Raw genomic sequence first — 26,476 nt, 5'->3', positions numbered from 1 at the left:
GGAGGAGGGACATGCCTGGAACACCTCCCTAGGGAGGAGGGACATGCCTGGAACACCTCCCTAGGGAGGAGGGAGATGCCTGGAACACCTCCCTAGGGAGGAGGGACATGTCTGGAACACCTCCCTAGGGAGGAGGGACATGCCTGGAACACCTCCCTAGGGAGGAGGGACATGCCTGGAACACCTCCCTAGGGAGGAGGGAGATGCCTGGAACATCTCCTGGAACCAGGAATTGTCTTCACTTTATACCTTCAGCAATAAAATAATAAATGAAAGTAGATGTAACAATCAATACTTGTTTTCCTTTTTCAATTTAGCAATTATTATGCTGCTGCAGATACCTGTACTATACTATACTGTACTATACTGTTCTATAGGATTCTATACTGTACTATACTATACTATACTGTATTGTAATATAATGTTCTATACTATACTGTACTGTACTTGACTATACTTTACTATACTGTATTGTAGTATAATGTTCTATACTATACTGTATTGTACTATCCTGTAATATACTGTACTATACTTCACTATAGGAAACTGTTTTATATGATTCTATACTGTACTGTACTAAACTATACTGTACTATACTGTATTGTAGTATAGTGTTCTATACTATACTATGCTGTACTAGACTGTTCTACACTGCTCTATATTGTGCTGTACTGTACTATACTGTACCACTCTATACTATACTGTATTGTACCATAATGTTCTATATTGTACTGTATTATACTGTATTGTAGAATAAAGTTCTATAATGTCCTGTACTGGTTCTGAATTCCCTTTTGTATGACCACACCATCCTCCACGATGGTGTAGTCATACATTATTTACATGTACAATATACAAAGGAAAAGTATTTAAGTATTGTAGTATAGTGTATAGTAAAATATTGTATAATAAAATAAAGTACATTACAATGTAGGTACTGTGTAACATGTAGCTTTTAAATTAAACTTTAGGATTCGTTTGTTTTTCTTGAATTTCCAATTTGTTTTTTCACTCTTTTATTTATAGTTACTTCAGGCGGCAGCTTTCAAGATCATTTACATAAAAGATGGTTCACAATATGAAACCCAAAACCATCAGATTACAGTCGGAGAGAGCTGTTTGCAACACGTCCAAAGCTTTCTTCTGCACTTTATTTTTCTCTGTAAGCCGAGCGTGACAAGGAATGTTAAGGTACATTTTGTTTTACAGAATTTACAGTAATTGGTAAAAGAAAAAAAATCATTTAGATCACAGCAAAACATAATATTGAACAGTTTAAAAAAAAACTGTATTATTTGTAAATGTGACTCCAACAAGACTAATTTGAAAATCAACCCGTGTCTCTTCTACGTGTTTTGGTGGTGCACTTTTCCATTTCTCACTAGTGAATCACATCAGTGAACTCTACTAAGAGTTGATTTAAAACACCAAATACAACAAGTATGAAAAAGCGTAGTCAAAGCTCATTTCTGAGGATCAAAGAGTCACACTTCCACCTTTGATCAATTCAATCTTTTGAAAGCAGTGTCAGCCCAAGAAAAACGTTTAACATTCACCTCAGTTCAGTACAGGTCCAATTAGATACCGTCTATCCAGCCCCATTCACATCAAATCCTCTTCATTTTAATCCATCTGATTAGAATTGCGTTTGTAAAAAGCTGTCAAACAAAATAAATCAAATCTTCATTTCTTTTCAGTCCCACACACTGAACATGCACGGGGCGGGAGATTCAAGTCTAACGACTCATTCTGATGAATATTTAGTCATGTTTTTAGTTTCAAGCAACCTGTTTGAATTTTACAACAAATTAAAAACATATCTAGAACTTAAAAAAAAAAAATCGAAAATGAGTTCTGAAAATGACCAGAAATCTACAATTTTGCTTTGAGGAATACATCAACTAGCAACGTGTTGTTTCTAAAGATTCAGTTCTCAGCGCCAGCGTTTCTTTCCTCACTTGTAAGTCGCTCTGGAGAAAAACGCCTGCTGAACGGATGTGATGATCTCTGAGACGGTGACTATTCCTTAAAGTGATGTACTCAAACAAGTGACACGTAACATTGATATTTCATCTCTAGATTTTGTCATTGTCCTAATGGAACACCCCCCCCCCCCACCAAGAAAAGAGATCTGTGGCACGAAAGCAGTCAAAACATTTTACATTGGTCTTATTTCACCCATAAACACATCAGACACCATTTTCAAAGCATTCTACCCTTAAATTAATAATAAAAAAAAAAGTTTTTATTGCAGATTAACACCATTTCAAGAAAAAAAAAAAAAACTGGTAACTTGTCTTGAATGTATATCTGCATGCATCTCTTGAAGCCAACTTTGTCAAAGTGGATCGTATGAATACAAGCCATGTTTGGACATGTTTGGTTGGGATAAGAGACCGGCTTTTCTGGTGCAGAATGAGCCAGCTACCAGCTGTGGAGCGTGGTAGCAGCGTGGTAGCAGCGTGGCAACAGCTGTCACTGATCCAGCTATGAATCCTGCCTTATGTCCAACAGTAGCTGAAGAAAAGGCCAGATCACCCATCTAAATGTGGAAATGTGACCCTGGAAGATGACTCCTCACAAGATAACCATCATCATTACAGCAGAAGCTCCAGGAAGGAAAGGCTGAGGACGTAGACGTGGGGGGGGGGTTGGAACAACCGGGTCAAACTCAGATGAAACGTCATCACAGGGTTAGAAACTGGGAGCACGTGTGCAGGAAAAGCCTCCAACTGAAGGAATTACGCATGACGCATACATCCAATAACGTATTTCTGCTCAAGGCAGCAAATTAGATTTTTTTTCCATACATGAATTTGACCTCTTTTGATATTTAAGTAATTTGAAAAAGCCAAGAAAAAGCCACCTCCCCCCCCAGCCCTGTTAATTAAATCCTGTTCATTTGTATGCAGAGTATCCAACAAACAAAATCTTTGCTTTTCCAAATTAATCCAGAAAGCCTGCATTTTCCACATGACGTGCCCATTTTACATAACTGGGAAGCTAACTGGGATTAGTTCTGTGCAATAAATGTGTTGGTCTTTAAAACAAACTTGTAATGGGAAACAACGACCTCAGACAAACGAGGAAACAGACCTGAGTCAGCTTTCTTCTACTTCCACCAGAAACCAAAACAAAGGCTATGTTTCCTTAGAAATTTACTACAGGGGTTCAAAACGTTGCTCTTTTTGGTCTTTAGTCTTCAAATGGATTTCAGTTAATATCCATCGATTGTACATAAAACTCGCGGGGCAAAACTGAATGAAAGCACATGGGCCGGTGTTATTTTTGGACAATATTCTTTGTGCTTTTCTGAGTTTCTTCTCAACATAGCAAAAGATCAGTTAGACATTCCTGTCATTGCCACCAGGAGCAACGCTGGACGTGGAAGTTTATGTGGTCTCCGGGCATTGCACTGCAAAAACTCAAAATCTTACCAGGAATATTTATCTTATTTCTAATTAAAATGTCAAATTTTTAGTCAAAAAATCTCATTACACTTAAAACAAGAGTAATTACCAGAAAAATAACTTATTTGACAATTTTCACCTGTTTCAAGTAAATTTTCACTTGAAATAAGTAGAAAAATCTGCCAGTGGGACAAGATTTATCTTCTCATTACAAGCAAAAACATCTTGTTCCACTGGCAGATTTTTCTACTTATTTTAAGTGAAAATCTACTTGAAACAGATGAAAATTGTTGTTTTTTCCAGTGATGAGTCTTGTTTTAAGTGTAATGAGATTATTTGACTAAAAATGAGACATTTTAACTAGAAATAAGACAAATGTTCTTGTTAAGTTTTTGTGTTTTTGCAGTGTGGGACTGAAAACTGTCTGCTTACCAAACCACCAGCTCCTTCAGCCAACGTAATGGACAGTCCTTCACGTATCAAGCCACTATTACACTCACCGGTCACCTCAGAGGGGCGGAGCAGAACACTGGTACGATCAAGACCTTTAGATCTCAGGGTAAAATGGTTATCAATGTAACTCTGTCACGATGCATAAAATGGTCAGCTAATCTTGCAAATGAAGGCACTAAAAACAATGAGGGTCTGACATCGCTGCACGGCGGCGTGGCGACCCGCCACTCACTCCTGCAGCATCACAGTTTCAGTACAGGATTTGAAGAGGATGTAAGAAGTTTCCATTCCATGAGGCGAGTAGCTGGTGAGCGTTTAACACGACGACGACACGGCGAGAGTCTCCTTTGGTGCTGGACACTATCTGTCCTGGTTGTCCGCCCTGAGGCCACAGTCCGAGGCGTCTTCAGAGGGCGTGTCCAGGACGGGGTTGACGAACCCCTCAAACTCAGCGTCTGCAGCGTCCTCCGGGTGCGTACTCACAAAATCGTTCTCCCACTCCAGGGCGTTGGAGTCCTCCGAGGCGGAGGCCGGCCCGCTGGTCACCGGCTTGCTGCCGGGCCGCAGAGCTGCACGCAGGATGTCCTCCTCCGTCCGGGACCTCTCCCACACGGGGAGTGCACGGTTAATTCCTGTAACCAAGTTTGGACAGACCTGTGTTAGTTTACCAGGAAACATGCTTAGAAGCCTTCACAAGTGTCTGCTGATTTACTGCCTTTAATAACCTTTAAGCACCTTCAGTATAAACTTTTAACGTTGTGGCAAGGTGCGTGCCACGGGGCCCGACCGAAGGACGGAGAGGACACAGAGTTTCGTTCAGACCCTTTTATTTCTCACCCAAAACGTGCAGAAACACACACAGCTCCTCAGCAGCAGCCTCCTCCTGAGTCTCTCAGTCCTCTTTATCAAGGCTGGCAGGTTGGAGAGGCTGATGGGACACACCTGTGTGATTGCTGAGTGGTTGCAGCCACTCCAACCTGCCACACACCCCCAACGCCAACCTCGAGCCGGGGTCTGTCCGGCCGAGCATACTCCCCCCCCCGCCCCCTCGGAGCGGGAGAGGAAGCCCAGAACCCCCCGGGCCTTCCTGGTCGGGGGGTCGTCCTCGGCGTCGGCCTGACCTGCGGTCCCGTCGTGGGGGTCGTCCCCGGCGTCGGCTCTCCCGCCGTGGAAAATGCGCTCGGGGCCGGGCCCATGGTGGCCTCGGGCCACACGGCGCGCGCACGACCGCCTCCTTCCCCTCCTTCCCCTCCGCGACGCAGCCCTGCGCGGGCTGCTGGTCCGGCCCCGTCTCCGCCGTCGCTTGCGGCTGCGCCTCCGCAGCCGCCATCCAAGCCAACGCCGCCTCCGCCTCCATCTCCGCCTCCGCCCCCGGAGCCGTCGCCTGGCGGCCCGCAGCTTCTGCCTCACGGCCTCCCAGCTGCGGCGCCACCAGCGCTGCCACGGCAAACCTCAGACGGGGTGCAGAGATGGGCCGCTCCGCGGGTCCCGCCGCCTCGGGAGCCGTCGCTTGGCGGCCCGCAGCTTCTGCCTCCCGGCCTCTCAGCTGCGGCGCCGCCAGCTCCTCCCGCGTTGCTGCGGCGGCCCTCAGACGGGGTGCCGGGATGGGTCTCCCCGCGGCCACCAGGGCTTCTATCGCGGCCAGCTGCCGCTCGCCCTGGTCCCGGAAGGCGGCCGCCATGCCCGCCATGGCCCGGGCGAGCGCGTCCAGGGCCCGCTCCATGCCCCCCCCTCGTCCGTCCTTCGAAGCCCCACGTTGGGCGCCAGTGTGGCAAGGTGCGTGCCACGGGGCCCGACCGAAGGACGGAGAGGACACAGAGTTTCGTTCAGACCCTTTTATTTCTCACCCAAAACGTGCAGAAACACACACAGCTCCTCAGCAGCAGCCTCCTCCTGAGTCTCTCAGTCCTCTTTATCAAGGCTGGCAGGTTGGAGAGGCTGATGGGACACACCTGTGTGATTGCTGAGTGGTTGCAGCCACTCCAACCTGCCACAAACGTTAACCTCATTTTATGATCTTTATTATAAAGGAAATGCCCACAAACTTAACTCTAATTGCAGGTTATTTATTCATTAAGATATTTTACAAGAGCGAAGCATGAACTCTACGACGGAGTATTAGGGCCAAACTAAGACAAAAAAAAAAAAATTAAATTACGAGAATAAAGTCATCATATAATGAGAATAAAGTCGTAAAATTACGTGAATAAAGTCATAATGTTGCGAGAATAAAGTTGTAATAGAATAAAGTCGTAATATTATGAGAATAAAGTCGTAACATTACGAGAATAAAGTCGTAAAGTGGTAATTTATGAGAACTCTAACAGGAAGAGCATCTTCTCACTGTGTTAAAATGAGGAATATTGAGCATCTTGTGAAGTTATATTTATATATTATATTATATATTACAACTTTATTCTCACAACATTATGACTTTATTATGGTAATTCTATTTATTCTCATAATATTATTATCATATATATTATCATACTTTATTTTCGTAATTTCAATTTTTTTTTGTCTTAGTTTGGCCCTAATACTCCGTCGTATGAACTCAGTTGGTTCATGTAAATGCTTTAGTAATGAGATGTTAATAAAAAAAGGATTTAAAAGCTGAACCAAACCCAGATTTGTCATACTTAGATACCTTTGTTTGAGAAAAGGACAAATTCCTAATCCTTTTCTCGTTTATCACTAATTTCTGAAGTGTGGAGGTAAACTAAAGTCTTCCAGAGTGAAACCAGCTGTTTCGTACGAACCCCTGGATCCTAAGGAAGTATGTCCACAGAAGACGGGGACGTGGTTAATCATCTGTCCCTTGCAATAACGATTTGAATCCTTCTGTGGTTCGTCCTCCCAGTTTCTTTGATCGACGTCTGATGATCACTGATCTCGGGCAGCTCAACGACCCACAAATTCTGTTGGGCAGCATCTATTTTTATAGGGCTGCTGCTCCATTTCTGTTTACATTTTTTTCTCTGCTCCTCCCGTCTTTCTGCTCCGGGGACAGCTATCCCAGAAGTCTCAAGGCTTCTCCGCTGATAAGAAGTCATATCTGTCCTTCTTCCTCCACAGCTTCCAATCCTGCTGCTATTTAAAAATTCCTACCAATTACAAATATTGATTTCAGATCATGTTTGTGCCTTTTCCACGTACATGCCCAGAAAGTCTCAGTCATCTTGAAAAAGCTGATGTACGACGTCACGTGTATTACAGACGGATGTGAGAGGACTTAGGGGCAGAGAGAGCAGTCGTCAGCACTGGTGTGTGACTGAGCGTATGACTGTATGGATCTTTGCACATGGCAGGAGACTAAAAGAGTGCTGTATGAATGTGTGAGGGGGACGGGTGCTCCACAAGAAAAGAAGAAAAGATCACCTGAGAGAAACGCTGCCTTTCAGTTATAGGAAGATGACACTAGGCCCAATACTCCCCCTACCCCTACTTTTCAGCCCTACCCCTAAATTTTGCACGTTCCCGTGAGGGTAGTGGTGTCCCAATTCCTCTTTCCACCTAGGGGTAGTGACGAAAACTAGTGAAACTATGAATTTGTCCCTACGGATCGAGTGTTTTCCGATGCTGACTAGCTGATCTAGGGACAGAAAAATTTCCCAGAATGCTTTTCGTCATCATTTGCGGACTGAATAAAAAAAAAAAAAAAAAACATGGCGGACATTTCTTATTTTTTAGTGAATAAAATCAATATTTTGAGTTAGTTTCTGCATAAAAATGCGTTTTGATTACATTTCTAGCGAGAAATATATATTTTACTTTCATAATATTCACTCAGTGAATGTACACAATCACTAGTTTGCCCGTTTGCCGAAGATCACACCAGAATAAAGGCTGATTTATGGTTCCGCGTTCCACCAACGCAGAGCCTACGGCGTAGGTTACGTACCCTACGGCGTAGGCTCTGCGTCAATTTAACGCAGAACCATAAATCAGCTCCGGAGCCGGCAGACAGAAATCTCGGAATTTTCGGAGCAAATTTCTTAACAGGCGTAGCTACAACTGTTAGATTTCATCTATTAAACCAACATTTATCTTCCTAAATGATTTATTTCAGCCAGCGGTAATTCTCAACAGAGCTGCAGGTTTCTCTCCCGGGACGACGGCGCAGGTTGACCCGGCGATCACGTCTGTACGTGAGCTGCTGCTGCTGCTGCTTCTGCTGCTGCTGCTGCTGCTGCTGCTGCTGCTGCTCCGAGCCGGCGGCTCTTCTCATCTCCGAAAACATCGGGTCAAATTTCTTAACAGGCGTTATTTGGATAAACTGAGCCCAGGTTGGGGATCTTAACGGTTACTTTTACGCCTGAAAAAATATTAAAACTTAATAAAGTGGCATATTAACAGCGCTACAGCTGAAATTAAAACAGCTTTTGGCTCTCAGCTTCCTGATTTTAGGGGTGGTGCTGAAAGTAGGAGAAGTGGGAGTTTTGGGACAGGCCCCTGGGAAGATTTCAAGTGCCCTAAAATCTGTCCCTTCTTTTTTAGGGGTAGTGATAGTGAGGGAGGGCTAGTGGTAGAATTTAAGCTCTTACCTTCCTCATCCTCCCACTCCAGATCCAGCGAGGTCCCGTCATCGTTGGTGGAGCGGGTCTTGGTGGTGAAATCCCAGCTGTACTCTGTGTTTGGCGTCACTGCGTTTGTGTCAGAGGGAAGTCCTGGAACGAAGAAACAAAACTATTACGGCAATGCTAAACACATACTCGCACGGCAAGCATCCAAATCCTCATCGCCAGCGTCGTGAGTGAAACATGAATAAGGCAGTAAACTCACTGTTGCTCCTGAAAGCTTCAGACTGGGCTTTAACATTTTGGAGGTATGCATCAAAGTCCTCCCCAGAAACGTGCCTAAAACAAGTTGAGACAACAGTTAATACCAGCGGTATTTACAACCAGCACTAAAAAACAAACAACAACACACAAAATCTTGGGAAATAAAAGCCGGCACACGTATTGGTGAGTAGGGCTGGGGATCCATTCAAATGTCAAGAATCAATTCTGATTCTTAAGATTCAGAATCGATTATCAGGATTTGATTCGATTTGATTTGGATATGTATTTGGGTTAGTGTTATTAAGTGTTTTTTTGAGCTGTTGCATGAATGATATGACTGTCTAGTTCTGCAACATATTAATACTAGTATTATATTGAGATTCAACAGCAAGTATTGCAGCTAATGATGCTGTAAGGACCAATCAGCTCCCACAATGCTGATAGAACTGCTTTCAGAAATATCGTGGGGCAGAATTACCAAACAGATCCAGGGCAGAAAACAGAGACGGATGAAATCAGTTTCATTTTTTAAACACATTCCGTTTTTATTTTTTCCATTTTCGGTCTATTTCGTTTTTTAATTTTTGAGAATTTGTTTTTTTAGCATTTTATGCAAATGTGACCCCAATACAGTATATAGAATAATGAAATATAGACAATTTATGCAATTATAACTGAAAACTTTAATGTTTTCATTCCTTTAAACATATTTAAAGACAAAAACATGGCACAAGTTATTCTCGTGTCCTACAAAACAAAAAAAATACCAAAAGTTGTAATGATGAAAAAAAACAAAAAACATCGATCTTTAGACATATGAATCGATTTTTAGGAATTAGTATGAGAATCGATTTAGAATCGGAAAATCGTTTTTTTTCAACATAGGCCTACTGGTGAGCAGCTGCATTCTGGCCCGGTAGAACTGAGTTAGTATTGACTTCAGAGGCTGCAGCTCTGCCACCCACACACTGCGCGGCTGCAGCAACAAACTCAACGTTCACATCATTAAATCGAGGACTCCGCTGAGAGCCTAAAAATGTACGCAGTTTTAAATTCTTTCTGGCAGCATCACACATTTGACGGATGTGGATCACTTTCAAATCTCCCGTTATACCGGCTACAAATTGCTATGCAAGTCTCTCGAGAGACAATTACCCTTTATTGTCTACTTTTCATGACCGCAGTCACTTTCCTGGTGTTTACTGAACTCAAGCAACTCACTTTCTTTGCTGGCTCTCGCCGCTGGAGCCATCTGCCTTTCCCCGTGTCCTCTGGGCAAACTGCTGCTGACAGAAACACAGCAGATCATGTACAAAAGATTATCCTCACGCCTCCCCCCGTGGTTCATAAAGCCAACGTTCATTCACTTTCTTCACTTTGCTGCTATCAAGACAAGGGAGCACATTGTTTCCCCTCCAAACACAACATCAGACAAGCTGTGGACATGTGACATAAAAAGCAAAAAACTGAACAAAAAAGGGAAAAAGAAACATCACTTAAATTTCTCAGTCAAATTTAGATGAAAACTTACAAGGAAATGTGTGCTCCAGGTTTCTTCCCTCCTAAAGGGGAGTTTAAGGCTTAAGGTTTTTCTCCACTAGGGGAGTTTTTACCTGCCATTATTTATGTAATAATTGCTCTGGGGTAAGAATGGGCGATATTTTACCGTTCATGATAAACCGTCAAAAAAATTCTGCACGGTAAGAATTTTGTCATCTCACGGTAAAAATGATAAATTCCCGTTGACGTTTTTGTGTAAAGCTGATTTATGGTTCTGTGTTAAATCCACGCAACGTACGGGAAGGAAGGAAGGAAGGAAGGAAGGAAGGAAGGAAGGAAGGAAGGAAGGAAGGAAGGAAGGAAGGAAGGAAGGAAGGAAGGAAGGAAGGAAGGAAGGAAGGAAGGAAGGAAGGAAGGAAATGAGCCTGAAAGAAAGAAAGAAAGAAAGAAAGAAAGAAAGAAAGAAAGAAAGAAAGAAAGAAAGAAAGAAAGAAAGAAAGAAAGAAAGAAAGAAAGAAAGAAAGAAAGAAAGAAAGAAAGAAAGAAAGAAAGAAAGAAAGAAAGAAAAAGACAGATCTGAGAGCGAGGAGTCATTCCAGTTTTGCAGTACAGGTGTTACTCATTTAATTGGTTTTTATCAATTCAATTTAATTGGTGTAGTTTAGTAGTATTTATTATTCTTTTAGAGCAGTGTTCTGGGGGCTCCAAAGACTGAATGTGGTGATAGATTTATAGTTACAAAGGTGGAGTTGAATTGGTATTTTTTTTATCGTCATTTTTACCGTTATCGGGATAAATGCCATATCGTGATACATTTTTTAGTCCATACCGCCCATCCCTACTCGGGGGTTTATGTTCTGGGTCTCTGGAAAGATCCTAGAGACTTCTGTTGTAATAGACGTTATATAAATAAAATGGAATTGTAAATTTCAACAAATGTTACTACGAGTGTCCATTCTATTTGTCTGTTCCTGACGTGTGATGCAACTGCAGAGACGGGGAGAGCCGGATCTCCATTTCACCTGCGTGTCCACACGACTAAAGTCCAACATCAGTTTGGTTTGGAAACCCTGTCTGGAATTACCAGGATTTGTGAATTGATTACTCACACGCGCCCTGAAACTAAAGTTTCAAACAAGTGCAAACACACAAACTGGTCATATTTCCACTGGATGAGTTCACTCTTCAGTCAGAGCTGGGAAGAGGAAGTGGTGGCCGGCGTTTGCTCTACCTGCTCATGAGAGAGAATCCTGCACCGCTCTAAGCACTGTCAACATCTCCGTGTCAACAAACATGTGAAAAGGCGCTCTGCTCATAGCAGTGTGTTACCTTTCAGCTTTTTAAGGATGCACGTTGTGGGATGATTCCCACTTCCAGGGCCGCTCCGGGATTCTCAATAAACTAATATACTTTTACTGCCGTTTCAGCTTCATACATCTTCTCTGGGGATTTCAAAAGTTAAAATTGAATAATCTGGTGTCACTTGATGCTTTTAAGGTTCTTCTGAAAGACTTGGGAGCAAGTACAACTGACTGTAGATGCTTTGACTGCTGATTATGTTTGTGATCTGTATTTCTGATTTGTTTTTAACTGTTTTGTTTGTGCAACTTTGTGTTTGTGCTGCTGCCTGTCTTGGCCAGGACTCTCTTGTAAAAGAGATTTATAATCTCAACAAGACTTTTTTTCCTGGTTAAAAAAAGGTTATAATAATAATAATAATAATAATAATAATAATAATAATAATAATAATAATAATAATAATAATAACAATAATAATAATAATAATAATAATAATGGAACAGACATTCATGTATTTATCTGAAGTGTCCACTGTGAAGGTTCTATACACAAGGTTCATACACATTTTAACCAACAAATTTCCATGACTTTTCCATGACTTGGCAGCAAGTTTCCATGTCTATACATGACCCTCTAAAACATCAATGTATGAATGAAATATAGGAATAAAACTATGTAAAAAGTCACTACAGTGGAGATCTAATGACAATTATGGTTTTATACAAAATAAACATTTGTTTAAACTAACACTGCTATACCAGCACTATGTTGTAGTATATGTTGTATAGTAATCTAATATAACTGTAATAACTGTAATAATAACCGATCTGCATTATGCGCAAGATGCTCGGCACGTCACGCGTGAGAACGCGCAAGACTTTTCTATACGAAATATTTATTGATTAATTTTAAATCTACCATATAGGCTGTTATTAATAAATGTTATCATTAAGTGAGAAAAATAAATTCCATTACTTTTCCAAAACTTTTGGGGTGAACTTATGTTCCCAAAAATTTTCCAGGCCTTGAAAATTACATTTTCAAATTCCATGACTTTTCCAGGTTTTTTCAAAACGTATGAACCCTGAATACTGACATGGAAACAGAAAGCAGATTGCAACATAACTGGATCTTATGAGTCAACCGTTTTGAAATCCTGGTAATTCCAATTAAACGTTGTCACGTAACTGTAAGGGCAATTTCATTTCCTAGAGCTGAAGGTGAGCTGGTAGTGCGTCTGTACCAACAAGTCAGATAACTCGCCTGGAGCGATAAAACAACAAAAAGGCAAATCACTGATGACAAAATAAAGATAAAACATGTCACAGAGCGCCCTGGGAACACAAAGAGCGGAGGACTCGTGCGCTAGGACGCCCCACATGCAGGAGGAGAAGCTGCCTGAAATAAGCGGTTTGGGTAAACTGGCAGAAGGGAGCGCTCAGTGCCGCCTCACCTCCTTCAGTTTCCGTTCACGTGCCAGCCTGGCGGCCTCGCGCTGGGCGGCATTTCTAGCCTCCTCTTCTAGCCTTAACTTCTCCTCTTGTGCTTCTAACTGAGCAGAAATAAAAGGAAAAAAAAAAATTAAAAGAAACACAAAGCAGAAATTACAAAACAGAAAAAAAAAACAATGCAGCAAATTAAAAAAAATAAGCCAAAACAGGTCAAAAACATAAAAGTGAAATAATGGGGGCTGACAATCCAAAAGTGACACGTGCTTTTAAAGACTCCGCCTTACCTCGAATTGTAGTTTTTGGTCTATCAGGATCTGCTTGTCAGAAATAGCAGCGTAGCGGTGTTCTCTGAGGTGCTTGATCTCATCCTCACTGATGGGCCTAGGCACAGAAAAAGACAACAAGAGAGTTTATTTTCCAAGTCAAAGAATGGGAATGATTTTCTGGGGGATGCGGTGTTACCTGGGGCAGGGCTGGGGGCTCTCGGCCTGCAAGAAACATACACAACATTTTAACAACTGGAACTGAACTCCCGGGGGAAACGCGTCTGCTCTGCCGAGGTGTTTGACTCAGAGTTTGCTCAGAGACCCACTGCGCTGCTCCTCGGTGGAAAAACACTCTGCAGTGATGTCATTATCTGTCCATTGTGGGTTGAGATGACTGTGAGGGGAACTGTGACGGCAGTCTGAACCGATAAAGTCTCCTCACAGTACCAGGGCAGTCCTGCTTTTAAAGGGGAACTATTATGGCATCTAATCCCTATTTTAGACAGATCTTGAATGTCTTAAAAACAAGCTTTTGATTGTTTATGCCAAATAAATTAGAAATTCAGCCTCTAAACAAGGGGTGTCAAATGTGCGGCCCGTGGGCCGCATGCGGCCCGAGAGAGATTTTCATGCGGCCCGCGAGAAGCTTCCAACGCAAAAAACCGAAATGTTAATTTACTAAAATGAAGGCATAAATAATTGCCATGAATCGCAGCATATCCGATAATATATTTCTTCTACAAATCCATCGTTATTCCACAAAGAGAGCAGTTTGACATTTTTTTTAGTTTTCTAGAATGCATTTGCCGATTTTATTTCTTTTTAGACAGTCGTTTATTTTTAATAACTGATTACTATTATATATTTTCGCAGAAAAGATATCACTGCTAAAAAAGATGATAGAAGATATTATTTCAGAGAATTTCAGTTTTGAATACGAGGATAGTGGACAAAGTAAAACAGTTAAAAGAGAAGTGCTGACTTTTTCGGCACACTGGCGTAAATATCCGCGCCAATTTTTAAAAATAAATACACTTATTGTACTGGAAAAATCTCTAAATCACAAAGAAACACTTTCGGATGTAATAAGAAAGATTTTGCTTTTAATTAAATTTATTTCCATTTTTGTTATTTTGAGCGTGCGGCCCGCAAGAAAAAAATTGGTCAAATCCGGCCCGCCAAACAAAATGAGTTTGACACCCCTGCTCTAAAGCATGTCTTTATCTTCCCATTCTCTAACCTCATTATCTATGCGGGATTCTGAGTGGGCGGGGCTTTGATAATGAGGCTCTGTGCTGATTGGCTGCCTGAATGACGTGTAAAAAATGGCGGAAGCTCCGGCCGGCGGAGTTAGTTGTGGGCGTGGTTTCACGCATCGGAGGCCAAACTATGTAAATCGCATTTTGGTTACGTAACGACGGGAGCAGAATCTGAACGGCTCGTAGATCCACATCACACTGGACGGCTCATCCGGGCGGCTGTACAGACACTGCAGAATTTGGTTGCTTTCCTCCTTCTCTGAGTTGGCAGGCTGAGGGGAGACCACTTTATATATGTTAAAGCAAGAAAAAACGTGTTTTTCATAATAGGTCCCCTTTAACTGGGCACCTGATCTATTAAAATTTAAGGAAAACTATTTTTTCTTCAATATTATTTTTAAAATCGAGAAGTTGTAAAGATGAAGTAATCAGAAAAACATTTTAAAAATCCAGCTTACCTCATCACTTTCAACCAGATTTTCAAACTGCAAAGTTAAAAGACCCCATTAGTCAACACTCTGCTGAATAAACATCATTCAAACAGTAACATAACTGCACTGTAATACTCATACCTCTATTGTATAATGCTCCCCTGTGCTACTGCTCCTGAAGTATTTCATCCTGCAGATATGAATACACAATTAGAAGAGATGATATTGAATCATTTAAAACTCTACGGACATTATTTACACTTGTAAACTGACAGCTTAAACGTAACAATACTGCGGTGGGATATGAAAAACGTACACGATTAAAGTGGAAATCAGCAAACTGCTGGACACATCTGTCCGTAGCAAGACTCCAGACATCACACTCACTTCAATGTTATGCATGTGTTAAGTATGCAGAGTTAAAAATAACTGTGTAGTCACTAAATATTCTCACAACATTTTCTATGACCCCATGCATGGGAATTATTAATGTTTTATATCTTAAGAAGACCATATAACACTCCGGCCAGACCTGCAACGGCATTAACATGACGCCAAAGCATGTGTACCACTTTACCTAGATCTTAACTTCCTATTTTAAAATAAAACCTCCTGTTTTCCTGTCACAGTTTTTAATCTGTGCAGCTGCCTTGTGATAGTGACTGACACCAAATGAAACATCGAGTCACGACCCAGATCTCCTCCATCTCTCCAGAAATCAGACTATTCAACACTGAAAAATGCAGTGAACACGACACAGTAACCTGGAGAAGACCTCCAGTTATCAAATAATTATATGAAACCCCACTCCATTATTGACTCCAAGGAATAAACCCATTGTTGCTGTTTTACTCAAATGTTTTACTCAAATGTTGGAAGAAACATCTGTTACTCCTGGTTTTACAACAGCCCCTTGATAAATCAGTATGTTTTAGCTTAATTGATATTTCAGTACTGTGAAGAGATGGTGTTAAATGTTAAATCATGGCCTCAAGTCTGCAAGTGTTTAAAGGTTCAACACCAACATTATCATTAATACTAACAGTGAGTATATGGGCGATGAGGTTTCAGATTCAGAGTACTTTATTAATCCCTTTGGGAGGTTGACATCTCCATCTCACTCACACAGCACTGTCATGTACAAATCAAACACCCCAGAAACCAAACACCCATATAAAGATGAAAAGATAAAAAATGTAAAATAAAGATAAATACAAAAAACAAATAAATGTGCACTGCCATAAATAAAATTATATGAAAAAATAAAGAAGTGTTATGTAATATTGCACAAAGTTATTGCTCTGTCCTGGTTATTGGACAAAATAAGTGGTCTTTAATGAGTAAACATACACACCTACATCATGGCTGCTACAACAACTCACCCCCTCTGATTTTAACAAAGAAACCGATGAACTCAGACCAGAAAACATCAATTATTTACAGGCAGATTGTCGACCACCTGACAACAGTCTCTGCATTATGACAATAAACACAACCCTCCAGTCCTCAGGTGTGTGAGAAGGTCCACAGCTGCTACTAGAAAAAACATTAATTCAGACTAAAAAAAAAAAATGTATGGAGTAGCACTACTTTCATTCTGTACACCTCAAAACGCACCATGGATGTATTCTTTTTTTAGAAATATATTTTTAATAAATATTCTACAAATTCAACCTGAAAATACATTTATTCAATTTTGAATAATTTATGGTATTTTTATTGGGGGGAACATTTCATGTTTTTCAGTTATTGGGGGGGACATGTCCCCCCCGTCCCCCCCGGGATCTGCACCCCTGTCCATGTCCATGAACCAGATCCATGATCCAGATCCAGACCCACAACAACAGCAGCTGCTGTCAGGCCTCGGGGCTTTACACCCTGCAGGACCGGACGGAGACACGACCTGTTTACGGCCCGGACCCGGACCAGAGGTCCTCCAGTGCAGCTCAGCCCGAGCTGAGCAGGACTCACCCTCCTCCTCTCTGGATCCTGCTGGCCTCCCTCCTGAACAGCCCCACACAGAACACCCAGCAGTTCCCCATGGCATGGTCGGCTGGCCCCGCTGTCTGGACCGGTGCTGCTGCTGCTGATAGGGCTGATGGTGGTTGTGCTGATAGGGCTGATAGGGCTGATGGTACTGATGTTGGTACTGATGGTGGTGCTGCTGGGCATCTCGGGCTACATCCCCAGGTCCGGCCCGGTCCGCTGCTGCTTCCTCCTTCCTCTTCCTCTCGGGATGACGTGGTGGGAGGAGGAGCCGAGCAGCGGAACACCGCCCCCTGCTGGCGGAGCCTGGAACTGGTCACAGCTGGAACATCACAACACAACCTGTACCTTCTTCAGGAAGACCTTTATTATACTTTAAATGTATGCAGAACCAGAACTGACATTAAAAATAAAAATTACATTTTAGTTTTTCCTTTTCCTTATACATGCATTCCTTGTTTTTACGTTCCCTCGTCTCCATTTTTTATTTTACCTGATGCATTTGTGCCTCATTATGCAAATGATGATGGCTGTCCTTCTTGGTCCAGCTCCTCTACTATTGGTCAATGAACGGGAAGGAGCAGGATCGGGCCAACATCAAAACTAAACCTAAAATCTAAAACTAATAATAATAATGTCCACATTTATAGTTAATATACACTAGCTTCTTTGTTTGTTATATAATTATCCCTTTGACCACTCCTACACCCCATAACATTTAAATGTTTTTATTTTTGTTTTTATTTCTTAAAACAGGTAACAATACAGGTGCACAAAACAAACACAGAACCACATACAGGTACAGGACAAGAGGGGGCGCTAGAAAACAAACAAAACAGACAAACAAAAGAGTACAAAACAACAAAATTCATGTTTGTGACCGTGTATGTACACCACATAACATTTATAGATAATTTTGGAAATTCACCCATCAGACAATAGTATTCAGTGAGGGTTGATGGTGTAAACAAAAAGGCATGAGAACAGCATTATACTACACTTGAAGAATGTGAGGGTCAGGCCAGCTGACAGTCCTGCCGGGGCCCCGGACAAAATAATCTAAGATGGGCCCCCCTGTGCACGGATCTCTCCTTCTCCTTCTTCCTCTCCTTCTCCCTCTGCTCTTCAGGTTTTTATACAAGCTAATGGACGTTAACAGTAGAGCTAGCCAGTTAGGTTAAGCTACAAGGATGGTAAACGTTGGCTGCGCTGTTTCTTAACTTGCTCTACGCTGACTTTATTAATTCCAGCTTCATCATCACCACCTTTTTAAAATATTTGTGTAGAGAATCTCTGAGGCCTCTATTTTCTTCTTCTCTTCTTCTCTTTTCTCTTCTTTTCTGAGCACCGGACTTGTGCTGACCGGACATTTTGACCATTCTAATGGTTGAATTAAATGATAACATAAAATTTTGATCAGCGGCCAAACCATTTTTGTGTTGGGGGTTCTTGACCACAAGGACAATTAGGAGGAAAACAAATAACAAGCTTTTATGTAACTCAAATACTACATATTTTTTTTCCACAAATAGGCATATTTTGAAACATTTTGAAAAATGATTCCATAATTTAATGAGAATTTAAAAAAATATATATATATATTTTTTTCCTTCAGTTCTGGATGCATCTTCTATGCATCAGGTAAAATAAAAAGAGGAGACGAGGGAACGTAAAAACAAGGAATGCATGTGTAAGGAAAGGAAAAACAAAATATATATATTTCTGCTTTTATTTTTAATTATGTTAGTTTTGGTCCTCCATAGGTGCAGGTTAATCAAAGTGGTAAATCAAATGTCTTTAATATTATTTCCTAACCGTCGTATTGCAGGAAATATACCATTATACAAAATGACCTCAGACAATTGAGTGACAGAAGAATAAGAAAAACAAACAAGCGAAAAATATCATTGATGCAATAGTTTAAGTGTAGCGGATAAAAATGACATTCTGCCGTGTTCAGGCATCATTTTAACTTCAATTCCTTTCCGAGGACACATAATTCAGCTATTATAACAATTCTTTTTAAATCATATTTTTCTGCGTATTATTTTCCAAAAGCCTAAAAAAACTATCTGAAAGTAACATAAAATGCATTATCATTTTTTGAAATAAACACATCAAATTATTTCTCCACATAATTTCCCAGTCCTCGGATCAATAAAGTACATCTTTATTTTTTTATCTTCATAATTTCCCTGTATTACTTGACTTCTTTTCAGTCTGTGTCCTCGCCGTAGAGGTATTCATGCATGTCTTCTTCTGCAGGAATGTTGTCCACATTGCTGACCTTGGCTCTGGGAGCAACAGGCCTGCACCTGGGCATGAGCTTTCTCCCAGTCTGGAAAGCAACAGTGAAAGGCATGCAGTCAGAACAACTCCTGCTGTTATTCATCAAAATAAAACCATGAAAGTTAAGTTACAGCGTTAGTATTTTTACGTGATGCAGGACATTTCAAAAACATTTATCCAGAGTTGCACAAACGTGGGCCTGTAAGGATGGCTAGCATAACAAAAACTAAAATCATTTACAAATGTTAAGTTGGGAAGCTTACTTAACCTTTGAAAAAGGGTCTTAAGTACATACTATTTTTTTGGAGTCAGCCAGAGCTCTCTCGGAGTACTTCCTCATCCTTTCTTCGCGCTTTTCTTTCTGCTCTTTTATCTTTTCTTCATGCTGCCTGCAACATAATTTAGTGAGATAGCATAGCATATTATCATATTATTAGTTAAGATTCCTACCTTCAGAAGGCTACTTGACCAAATGGTTCTTGTTAAAAGAGATCACGCAGGGCATTAAGAGGAAGACGTACCTGGTCCTCTTCTCACTCTCCTTGATCCTCTCCATCAGCTGCAGTTTCCCCTCAGGGATGCTCTTGAGATCCTGCAGCAGTGCAGAGATGCAGCTCTCAATGTTGCCCACCTTCTCCAGGGTGCTGAGGTTGGTCATCCCGTCCTCCACGCAGCTACTGTGCACCTCTGTGACCTTCTCTCTAAGAGCCTGCAGCATCATATCCTGGAAGTGAACAAATACAGCCAATCAACAAAACAGATCTTTCAGGGAACCCTTTCACATGAAGTCAGATACATTGTTCTTACCTGGTCTTCGGTGTTCAGGGACAGATGGAGCTGAAGTTTCTGTTGGAGCTTGTCTTGTCTGGCCTTTTCCTTGGTGATTTTCTGGTTCATGTAATTGATCTGCTCTAATAGCTGCGCTTCATCTTTTTCACTTGAGGAAGAAAGAAATTAAAGTCGCATGAAGGTCATGAAGAGGATTAATAATAATTCCAAGCTTGTAATTTTCATTCCTTTTTTTTTCTACCGAAGTATTTGTTGCTATTACATTCTTATTGTATTCATACTGGACTATCTATTTGTCTGTCTGTCTGAATCTAAAAGATTCAGTAACTGGTGGACAAACATAAAATTCCCAAATGATTAATTTCCAGGGATTTGACGGACGGATATTGCTCACATCTGCCTCTTGGTCGTCTCCGTGGCCCTTTGCACGGCCTCCAGGGCCTCCTCCACCCTGGCAGAGTTCTGGATCAGAGACAGGTTCTGATCCGTCAGCTCTGTCATCAGATTCAGCAGCTGTTTGGGATCAGTGAAGTACAGCTCCGGCTCTTCCTTTAAAGACATGCGTGAAAGTGGATAAAATACACGCAGCGGATAAATGCACATCTTAACTTAAGATAGGTGTGTTTTGTTAAGGAAACTGACCTCATATTCTGAGATGTCAAAAGTTTCTTTACAAGTTGTGTCTCTGAAAGGACAGAGAGGTTTACACTTGTGAACTTTTGCAGCAGCGTGTAAAATAAGTACAATAGATGCTCGTCTGTGTGATTTTATTAGTAACAATGTTTTAAAGTTTAAGCAGATACAGTATATGTTTAATTGCAAGGTATCAACATTTACTAAAGACACATTGCATAATAATGCATTGGTGTAGACCATCTAGGATGTGGTAATTCTTATGCCTTTGGGGGTTCACTGTAATACATAATTTATCTTAACATAATGATAATGTGATAACATGATTTGCACATAATTTTCCTTCGGGGTGAATAAAGTATCATTGAACTAAAATGAACTGAATAATTGGAAAAACTGTGTGTTGTTAGTACAGTAAATACTACCCCAAAATGGTGCCCCACACGGGACACGGTTTTATACTGACGTTACCAAGTCTGCACATTTTTGACCGTGATACTGAGCTTTAATTCATTTAGTCAAAATTGCCAACTTAGTAGATAAGACTTTATCATTTCAATACAATTGTTTGGTAATTTCTTTATGCGAATGTTAAAGAAATGTATTGTTTGTAGTCAAATAAAGACATGTTTAAAATACTATTTATAAAAATAGACAGCTTTTGTCAAGTTCAGAAAGTATCACTTTAATTAGGGTAAATCCCTGTCTTTGTGTTTATGAAGGTTATGATCTTTGCTTCATGAGCCACGAAGATATTTAAGTAGCCTCTCAGAATTTAAAGAAAAGTGCTCATTACCCTGCTTGTCGTCCTACTGACTGTATTATTAAGTTTGATTATGTTTCTGTAGACGAACCAGCAGCTGGCCACTGTTGCTGGGTAACAGCGGTTATCCTGTCTAGCTTTTTGCCTTCCCCCTTTTAAAGTTTAGACGGTTTTATGCTTGGTTTGTGTGGATTCATTATTATGATATCATGATATAATCTTTAAATGAAACCAAACGACAACTTTTTATTCCCTTTTTATATGCATATTCATGCCTTAAAGGGGACCTATTATGGCATCTAATCCCTATTTTAAACAGGCCTTGAATGTCTTAAAAACAAGCTTTTGATTGTTTTTGCTAAATAAATTAGAAATTCAGCCTTTGAGCCATTTCTTTATCTTCCCATTCTCTAACCTCATTATCTATGCAGGATTCTGAGTGGGTGGGGCTTTGATAATGAGGCTCTGTGCTGATTGGCTGCCTGAATGACGCGATACACCGCTACCAAAAAATGGTGGAAGTTATTTACACCGTGTCCTAACTGCATGCGATGCGAGCGAGCGTCAGCGACAAAATCAATTCCATTGCTTTATTTTCTATTGGACTGTCCTAACTAGCCGGAGCGCAGCGCAGCGTGACGTGGCGCGCCGTTTTGAGCTGGCCGTTTCCTGCCGCTCGCGTTGAATGACGGTTGAAAGCGCTGTAGGAAACAGTCACGGATGAGGAACGGCTGATCCAGTGAGTTGAAATGAGAAGTTATCTCTATGATTCCTCCTCATTTCACTACAAAAACCTCAATAAAGTGGCAGCTGCTGGAGGGAGATGGACAGAGAGCGTACGATGTCACGCAGTGCGACGCGATAGTTGGACGCTCACATGCAGTTACACAGTTGTATAGTTGTGGGCGTGGTTTGCATTTTGGTTACGTAACGAAAATGCGCAGAATCTGAACAGCTCGTAGAAGTCACATCACACTGGACGGCTCATCCGGGCGGCTGTACAGACACTGCAGAATTTGGTTGCTTTCCTCCTTCTCTGAGTTGGCAGGCTGAGGGGAGACCACTTTATATATGTTAAAGACAGAAAAAACCTGTTTTTCATAATAGGTCCCCTTCAAACAAAGCAGTTTTTTGGAAAGCATGGATGACCCATCATCATTCCCTATATCAATGAATCTTCGAGTGAAGGAGTGGATGTGCAGCAGGACTAACGTTGGGATGTAAGCGTGGAGCAGCTTCCTTACAGAGCACTGATGTGAGCCGAGGTTGGTCCGGTCTCTCCTGTGGAGGACGGTTCTCCAGATGAACTGGACGGCCTGTTCTCCGAGTCTGTGTGAGAGCCAAACAATTGATAGAACTGCTAAAAACCTCCTCTGTCAACATATTTAGCTCAGATTGTCTTTCTTGTCACAGACAGGAGGTGAAGAGAAACGTATCAATCTGAGCACCACTTCCTGTTCCTGGTAATCTGTTTTATGCAGAGGTGTCAAAAGTATTCACATTCATTACTCAGGTAGAAGTATAGATACTAGAGTTTAAAAATACTCCTGTAGAAGTTGAAGTATCAACTCAAGTTTTTTACTGAAGTAAAAGTATAAAAGTACTGGTTTCAAAACTACTTAAAGTATAAAAGTAAAAGTAATGTAAGGGGGAAAAAAGACATTAAGGATAAAAGCCATTGAAAATGAATGCATCTTAGTATAATGCAAATATATTAAAGAAGCATATATGTGTACTATTGAGCATTAACATGTGTTTCAGAGAGCAGCAGATATGATGACTAGTTGCCTATAAGTATTGTAATGGTGCAAAAAGTCAAACTTCAGAGGCATGTTATCATTTATCCTAACCTTTATTGGAATGTACATCCAAGTTTAGTTGCAGGAATCTGAGGGAACGGATGTAAGAACAAAACTGGACAAGAACATCTGAAACAACCACAACCAAATTCACTCTATCCGGATGGAGCAATTTAACTGGATAGTTTTTTTATAAAGACCAAAATGAAATAGAGTAACAAGGCTGTTTTTAAAATGTAAGGAGTAAAAAGTACAGATAATTGCGTGAAAATGTAAGGAGTAAAAGTAAAAAGTCGTCTGAAAAATAATTACTCCAGTGAAGTATAGATAACCAAAATTTCTACTTAAGTAAGGTAACAAAGTATTTGTACTTTGTTACTTGACACCTCTGGTTTTATGTGAATTTCATTGGCTTTAACAGTAAAGGTGAAGTACTTGCCGTTGTCCGTAGCCGTCTCACCAGGCTCTTTGCTCTGGTCGTCCTGTCCATCTTTGTCAGAGAGACCTTTAGATGTCGCTGCCTTGGACTTCTGCTCATCCTGCCACTCTGGAGGAGACAGCTTGAACAGAAACTCCTCGTATCTCTTGAAGTCCGTCAGGGTTTCTTCAAGCTTTGTAACTTCACTAAAAGAAGAAAAAAAAGACTGCACTTTCAGACTACCTTTAATGATAATTCACATCGGACTGAATGAGAATATTAGCGTTACCTCTTCATCGTCCCTATCTGAGCATTTAGCTTCCTAATCTCAACATTCTTCTCCTTCTTAGATTTTTCTTCTCGTTCAAAGCTGACAACACAAAATTGTGCGTTCGTTGGAGCAGGAATTGTAAACACAACTTTAAAGACAGCAGCTATTGTGATGATGAGCAAACATGTGGAGGTCTTGCTCACAGTGTCCTGGCTTCCACGGACTTTCTCTCGTTCTCCCTGAGAAACTCTTCAAACCTGTGGTTGTCTCTCTCAATCACCTTCTCAAGCTGCTTCAGCTGTCTCTCCTCTTTTGCAATCGTCTTGTCCATCTTCGACATCTCAGACCTCTTTCTCATCATAGAAAACTGTTGAAAGGAGGTTGAAGTTGAAGAGCAATTAAATAACAGACATGGAGAACAACCTCATTTTCTTTCCAGTCTTTCTGAAAAGTGATTACCATAGGTTTTTTTTTTCTAGTTCAGCATCTTTACAAGTCGACCACACAAACTCATGTAACTCACTCATCATTTTTGTTTGAGTATGAAAACACAGATTGGCATTGGTCCTTTTATTACAGCCTATTCCAGTCGGTGGCCAACACTCAGGAGGAAACGTCACACACAAATTTTCCCTAAAGCCATAACCGCCCTGAACAAAATGTGAATGCCTTCATGTGCAATTACTGTTTTTACCGTGCAATACTTTTTCCCGGACTCTGTGCAATATTCCACCACATGTGTAACTATATGTTTATTATCTGTAGATAGGATCTCAGGTCTTGATTTCACTATTCAAATGCACCTTAACCTTTTTTATATTTTTATATTATTTATGTTTCTTATATTCTTATATTTCTTATTTTTTTGTACTGTCTTGCACTGGAGAGGTGATGCTGCTTTCAATCTCACCACCCAGGTATATTGACAATAAAGTATTCTATTCTATTCTATTCTATTCTATTCTATTCTATTCTATTCTAAATGAAGGACTGATATTGTGTGGATTGACTGGACAATCAATCTTCTACCTCATCTTGTCCTCGTCTTGTGTGGTTGAGAAGTTTGATCAGCGTATAGGAAATAAAGCTTAAGGTAAACAAACAGTTCCTATTAGTTATTGCACTTGTGTCATAGTGATTTCAACATCATTTTCTAGCTTGAGCTTCAGGAAAACCAGTGGACTTGATGGTTTACCAGCAATAAATGCTGTTCAAAACCACTCTGAATGTGGGGTGTTGGAGGGTGTCCCTGCTGGGGACTCCCTCACTCTGCTGGGAGACTGCAATGGGCGCGTGGGTAATGACACTGAGACCTGGAAGTGGCCTGGAAGTGGCCTGGAAGTGGCCAGACACACATACCGAGTCCAGACTCTTCAAGCACTGCTTAGTCAGATCCAGCATTTCAAAGCCCTGCATGTGTCTCACATCTGTTGCTGTGTGCCACGGCTGGAGGGACACCAGACTCTTTGGCTCAGAAATATTGATATTATATATCTGCAGCTAAGAAACTGATCGCTTGACTTTTTCTTTCTGGCATATCCAAAAACAAGCACATTGACAGGAGTGTGATTGTGGCCCAGATAGTTTCTATGGCTCCAAACTTTATTATGACCTAAAGAACTGGTCCAGCATTCACCTCCAGGACGGCCGTCTGTCGCTCCATGGACATTAAGTGATGTCTGCTCTGTTTTGTGATGTTTTCTGTGGACAGAGCGCAGAGAACACTTCTTAAACCCTAATTTCTCAAATGTTGCTTCTCTGTTCTTTCACCCATTTACCTCTTTTCATCATGGCCATTTTTAACTCATGCCTGCCCGATGTTTCTTTGGGGAGTCCCATCTTGCTCTTTGTTTGCTTGAGTGTCTTCTTCTTCTCGTTTAACACCTCCTCCTCCTCCTCCTCCTCTGCCACCACCTCTCCCAGCAGCTCATTCTTCAGCTTGGCCATCATTTTCGCAGCGTAGGCCGTCTTCTCCTGAATTGGCAGCGCTAGAAATTTACGCTGTTCCTGATCATAAAGGCAAAAAGATAAAAAAAAACAAAAAAAGAAAACAAGACTTTAACACAGCACAAAAATCAATTAGTTACTTTCTATAAAACAAACACGGCAATCCCAATCCAAGGCTCTGGACAGAAAACTTTAATTTGCACAGAGAGCATGCAATCACCTCTCTCTGTTTCTCTCTGTCCATGGCCCCGAGTGGAAAACCGCCGTTGCTTTCTGGCACTCTGAATGGGCTCGGTTGTGCCTTCTTCCTCCTCATCCCTACACACAATGGAAACAAAGACAAACAGAGTGCTCACACCTTAATCTTCGTCATCACTTCCTCTTCCTGTTCAGTCAGGTTTATGCCTTGCACCTGGTTTTTCTGATTTGGCAGCCCCCTCTGTCTCTGACACCGCCAGGCAGCCGGGAGAAAGCTCTGTTCCACCTGCAGAGGACACACTTTTACTGTTAATGCACACTAGTTATCAATTACTAATCATGCTTGCATCGGTATGTGTGAAGCATGGCATCATAACAGGAACATACGGGACATCTCCGAGGTGCTGCTTGCATGTGGAGGAACACAGGATCAGGTTTGAACCTGTCAAGTTTCAAGAAGATGATAAAGTCACTCCAGGCAAGATGATACTTTACTGAACATTTAACATCTTAAATACTAACAATTAGGAAAG

General features: G+C 41.2%; 2 protein-coding genes across 3 annotated transcripts; both read right to left on the bottom strand.

Moving 5' to 3' along the window:
- Window positions 1-3,712: 3,712 nt before the first annotated feature.
- On the bottom strand, window positions 3,713-17,078 carry ap1ar (adaptor related protein complex 1 associated regulatory protein). 2 transcript variants are annotated; one of them, XM_061726405.1, is made up of 10 exons: window positions 16,822-17,078; window positions 14,992-15,040; window positions 14,878-14,904; window positions 13,357-13,382; window positions 13,179-13,275; window positions 12,897-12,995; window positions 9,866-9,930; window positions 8,646-8,719; window positions 8,408-8,530; window positions 3,713-4,495 (listed from the first exon to the last, which is right to left on the bottom strand). In XM_061726405.1, the coding sequence occupies exons 1-10, from the start codon at window positions 16,890-16,892 to the stop codon at window positions 4,224-4,226; spliced, it is 903 nt and encodes a 300-aa protein (XP_061582389.1). In that variant the 5' UTR covers window positions 16,893-17,078; the 3' UTR covers window positions 3,713-4,223. The 2 variants fall into 2 exon arrangements, with proteins under 2 accessions (XP_061582389.1, XP_061582390.1); XM_061726406.1 differs by having other exon boundaries at window positions 3,716-4,495; window positions 9,866-9,927; window positions 16,822-17,073.
- Window positions 17,079-19,051: 1,973 nt separating this feature from the next.
- On the bottom strand, window positions 19,052-26,061 carry cfap100 (cilia and flagella associated protein 100). The gene is made up of 11 exons (XM_061726403.1): window positions 25,966-26,061; window positions 25,577-25,805; window positions 25,435-25,499; window positions 24,002-24,165; window positions 23,817-23,897; window positions 23,529-23,733; window positions 20,309-20,517; window positions 19,933-20,062; window positions 19,647-19,849; window positions 19,421-19,514; window positions 19,052-19,174 (listed from the first exon to the last, which is right to left on the bottom strand). The coding sequence occupies exons 1-11, from the start codon at window positions 26,059-26,061 to the stop codon at window positions 19,052-19,054; spliced, it is 1,599 nt and encodes a 532-aa protein (XP_061582387.1).
- Window positions 26,062-26,476: the final 415 nt, after the last annotated feature.

Source organism: Cololabis saira, chromosome 7, assembly GCF_033807715.1.
Source record: "Cololabis saira isolate AMF1-May2022 chromosome 7, fColSai1.1, whole genome shotgun sequence".
Classification (NCBI taxonomy): domain Eukaryota; kingdom Metazoa; phylum Chordata; class Actinopteri; order Beloniformes; family Belonidae; genus Cololabis; species Cololabis saira.
The sequence above is the reverse complement of the archived record's forward strand: the minus strand, read 5'-3'. Positions and strand labels throughout refer to the sequence as shown.

Bases quoted from the DNA above. Each gene is read 5' to 3' on its own strand.
- ap1ar (XM_061726405.1), bottom strand. From the start codon at position 16,892: ATGGGGAACTGCTGGGTGTTCTGTGTGGGGCTGTTCAGGAGGGAGGCC. The intron at 14,905-14,991 runs GTATGAGTATTA...TTAACTTTGCAG, and splicing joins GGGAGCATTATACAATAGAG to TTTGAAAATCTGGTTGAAAG. The intron at 13,276-13,356 runs GTAACACCGCAT...TTCTGTGCCTAG, and splicing joins AGCCCCCAGCCCTGCCCCAG to GCCCATCAGTGAGGATGAGA.
- cfap100 (XM_061726403.1), bottom strand. From the start codon at position 26,061: ATGAGGAGGAAGAAGGCACAACCGAGCCCATTCAGAGTGCCAGAAAGC. The intron at 20,518-23,528 runs GTTAAAGCCAAT...TCTTAAGTTAAG, and splicing joins GCAAGTACTTCACCTTTACT to ATGTGCATTTATCCGCTGCG. The intron at 20,063-20,308 runs GTGAGCAATATC...TTCTTCCTCAAG, and splicing joins GAGACGACCAAGAGGCAGAT to TGAAAAAGATGAAGCGCAGC.